Source organism: Colobus angolensis, unplaced genomic scaffold, assembly GCF_000951035.1.
Source record: "Colobus angolensis palliatus isolate OR3802 unplaced genomic scaffold, Cang.pa_1.0 Scaffold47, whole genome shotgun sequence".
NCBI classification, from domain to species: domain Eukaryota; kingdom Metazoa; phylum Chordata; class Mammalia; order Primates; family Cercopithecidae; genus Colobus; species Colobus angolensis.
Window position 1 is genome coordinate 1,025,521 of NW_012118154.1, and position 3,026 is coordinate 1,028,546.

Here is a 3,026-nt window from a genome sequence, read left to right on the forward strand (position 1 = left end):
AAAAAAAAAAAAGAAAAAGAAAAGAAAAGAAAATAGGAGGAATGCATTTTCCCATCTCTTGAGGGAAAGCTCCGTCTGAGAGTCACTCTCAGGCCTTCCCAGGTCCATAGAGCTCTCTCTGCAAGCCTGTTCATTTGCCAGATTTCCCAGAGGCTGCTTAGAAACCAGAATCTTGTGAGTGTGGTTAGAATGAGTCAAGTCCTAGGGCTCCAACAGATCAGCTAGAAGGAACCAATGAGGTCTAAGAGCCTACAAAACTGACTCGGGCCTCGTTGGCCCCATTAGGACACTTGTTTAATAAGACATCAGCCCACGTCCCTGGCATCTCATTGGCTACAGCACATCATACTGGACCTTCTGTCTCCTCCCAGATGCCCAGGGACAGTGATCTGGAAGGAAGGGGCTTGAGCTGTTTTCATAGAACTCGAGGAAGTACTGATGCAAATGATGGACAGGCCGGGCGCGGTGGCTCAGCACTGTAATCCCAGCACTTTGGGAGGCCGAGGCGGATGGATCACGAGGTCAGGAGATCGAGACCATCCTGGCGAACACGGTGAAATCCCGTCTCTACTAAAAATACAAAAATATTAGCCGGGCGTGGTGGCAGGTGCCTGTAGTCCCAGCTACTCGGGAGGCTGAGGCAGGAGAACGGCGTGAACCTGGGAGGCAGAGCTTGCAGTGAGCCGAGATCGCGCCACTGCACTCCAGCCTGGGCAACAGAGCAAGACTTCGTCTCAAAAAAAAAAAAAAGAAAGAAAATGATGGACAGGGGATGCTAAGCCCCCTGAACTCTCATCTTGACTATGCTATTGGTACATGCCCCTTTTCTGTCCTGTTCCCTATGATTTCTCATGGGGGAAATCTGTTTTTCCTGTAGCACCCCAACACACCTATTGCAAAATGATGCTTCTTGGTGTAAATCAAAAGGTAACTTTGGTCCTTTGTCCATTGTTACAGTACAACTTGCAAGCACAGGGCAAAAACCTAGGGGAAAACTCAAATCTCTGTGGTCAAGTTGGCCTATGTCATGTAAAGGCACTGGGGTTTTCTGGGCGTCTAGGTGGGGAGGGTTCACAAGAACAAAAGGTACTCCCTGCCCTTGCAAACTTGCGAGATGTGATTATGGGAGCCTGGCCACAAGAGCACTCAGCTGTAACTCACCCACGGCCTCACACTGCAGGAGGTAGGTGGGGTGAGAGGGTGAAGACCAGCATGCTTGGTGAGGGCCTTGCTGGGGATGGGAGCCTGGGAGGGTCTGCAAAACCAAATGCGGAGATTTCAGATCACTCAGAACCATGCAAACCAAAGGGAGTGAAGGGGGAAAGAGTGCCAAGAAATGAGTAGTTTCTCACAGGTGGGAGCCGTGGAGCCCCGTGGTCCTTCCCATGGAAACTTCCCTCAACAACACAAGGCTGACCCCTCTAAGTCCTCAGAGCCGAGCACCCATGTCTCTCCTCTGGCTGCAGTCATCTGATTGCCGGGGTGCCTTCATCTAAAGTTTGGGAAGTGCTTTATCTTATAGAGCTTCATAAAATCACCACTGGCTTTCAGGGCCCAGAGACCTACTGAAGTGAACCATTCTTCATTGCTTTAAAATAAGTCGTGTGAACCCTCTCCAGTTTTGTCAAAAAGAAGAAATGGCTGTTTCAAAATGATGCTTTTCAGTATTTGCAGGGATTTCAACATCGTCATAGTCATCTTCAGGTTCAATGTAGCTTGGGATGGAAACAGTCTTCTTCTTTTTAACTTTATTTACCAATGAGTATGTAGGTGGCGGCTGACTTGGGGTTTCCTGTGGGGCTAGAATACACAAAAAGATCCTTAGATGCAAAGCTATCATGTGTTTTTATATTTTTGACCCAGTGGCTCAGTGTGATTTTCACGTTTCAGTGATCTTCCCACTTCTAGTGGGCCAGATCCCCATTTTACAGAGGAAATTCAGATGCAGACCTGACACAGTCTCCGGATCACCCAAGTGAGTAAATGGAAAATATTAGTCAGACATCTTGACTCCCGTCTCTTTGCCTAAGACTGCCCTGCATGGAAACCATGAAGCAAAAGCTTAGAAAAGAAACAGACTAGGTCAGGTGCAGGAGCTCACACCTGTAATCCCAGTACTCTGGGAGGCTGAGGTGGGAGGATCACTTGAGCCCAGGAGTTCCAGACCAGCTTGGGCAACACAGGGAGACCTCGTCTCTACAGAAAAATTTAAAAATTAGCTGGATGTGGTGGTGCACGCTTATAGTCCCAGCTACTTGGGAGGCTGAGGAAAGAGGATCTCCTGAGCCCAGGAGGTTGAGGCTACAATGAGCCATGATCACACCACTGCACTTCAGCCTGGACAACGTAGTAAGACCCTGTCTCAAAAAAAAAAAAAGAATGGATGAAAAGAAACAGACCAGAGCCCAGCAGTCATATGAGTGCTGTTGTGTTACAGATCCTAATTTTCACAAGGAAGTGAAATAAATCATATTTCCTTTTTGGCACATCCCTTCCAGTGACTTACACTGTTTTCCAGGACTCTCTGTAATTGCATATGTATAAATCTTTCTGCTAAGAAGAAAGGGGATGGCATTATTTTCAAAAGGTGGAATTAGTACAGGACAGGTCCATAGGAGGCCAGGGGTGGTGGCTCACGCCTGTAATCCCAGCACTTTGGGAGGCTGAAGTGGGCAGATCACCTGAGGTCAGGAGTTCAAGACCAGCCTGGCCAACATGGTGAAACCCCGAATCTACAAAAATACAAAAATTAGCTGGGCGTGATGGTGGGTGCCTATAATCCCAGCATCTCGGGAGGCTGAGACAGGAGAATTCCTTGAACCCAGGTGGCAGAGGTTGCAGTGAGCCATTATAGCATCACTGCACTCCAGCCTGGGCAACAGAGCGAGGCTATGTCTCAAAAAAAAAAAAAGAAAAGAAAAGAAAAGAAAAACAAAAAAAACAAAAAGAACAGGTCCATAAGTAATAGAAGGATGATGAGGCCGGGCGCGGTGGCTCAAGCCTGTAATCCCAGCACTTTGGGAGGC

At 47.9% G+C, this 3,026-nt stretch overlaps 1 protein-coding gene across 1 annotated transcript in view; it reads right to left on the reverse strand.

Annotated features, from left to right (window-relative positions):
• Nucleotides 1-1,256: 1,256 nt before the first annotated feature.
• Nucleotides 1,257-3,026, reverse strand: part of SCIMP (SLP adaptor and CSK interacting membrane protein) — a 25,453-nt gene continuing 23,683 nt past the window's right edge. The window contains exon 5 of the mRNA XM_011958398.1: nucleotides 1,257-1,800. Within this exon, the coding sequence (XP_011813788.1) occupies nucleotides 1,625-1,800 (176 nt within the window). The 3' untranslated portion in view covers nucleotides 1,257-1,624. The remainder of the gene's footprint in view (nucleotides 1,801-3,026) is intronic.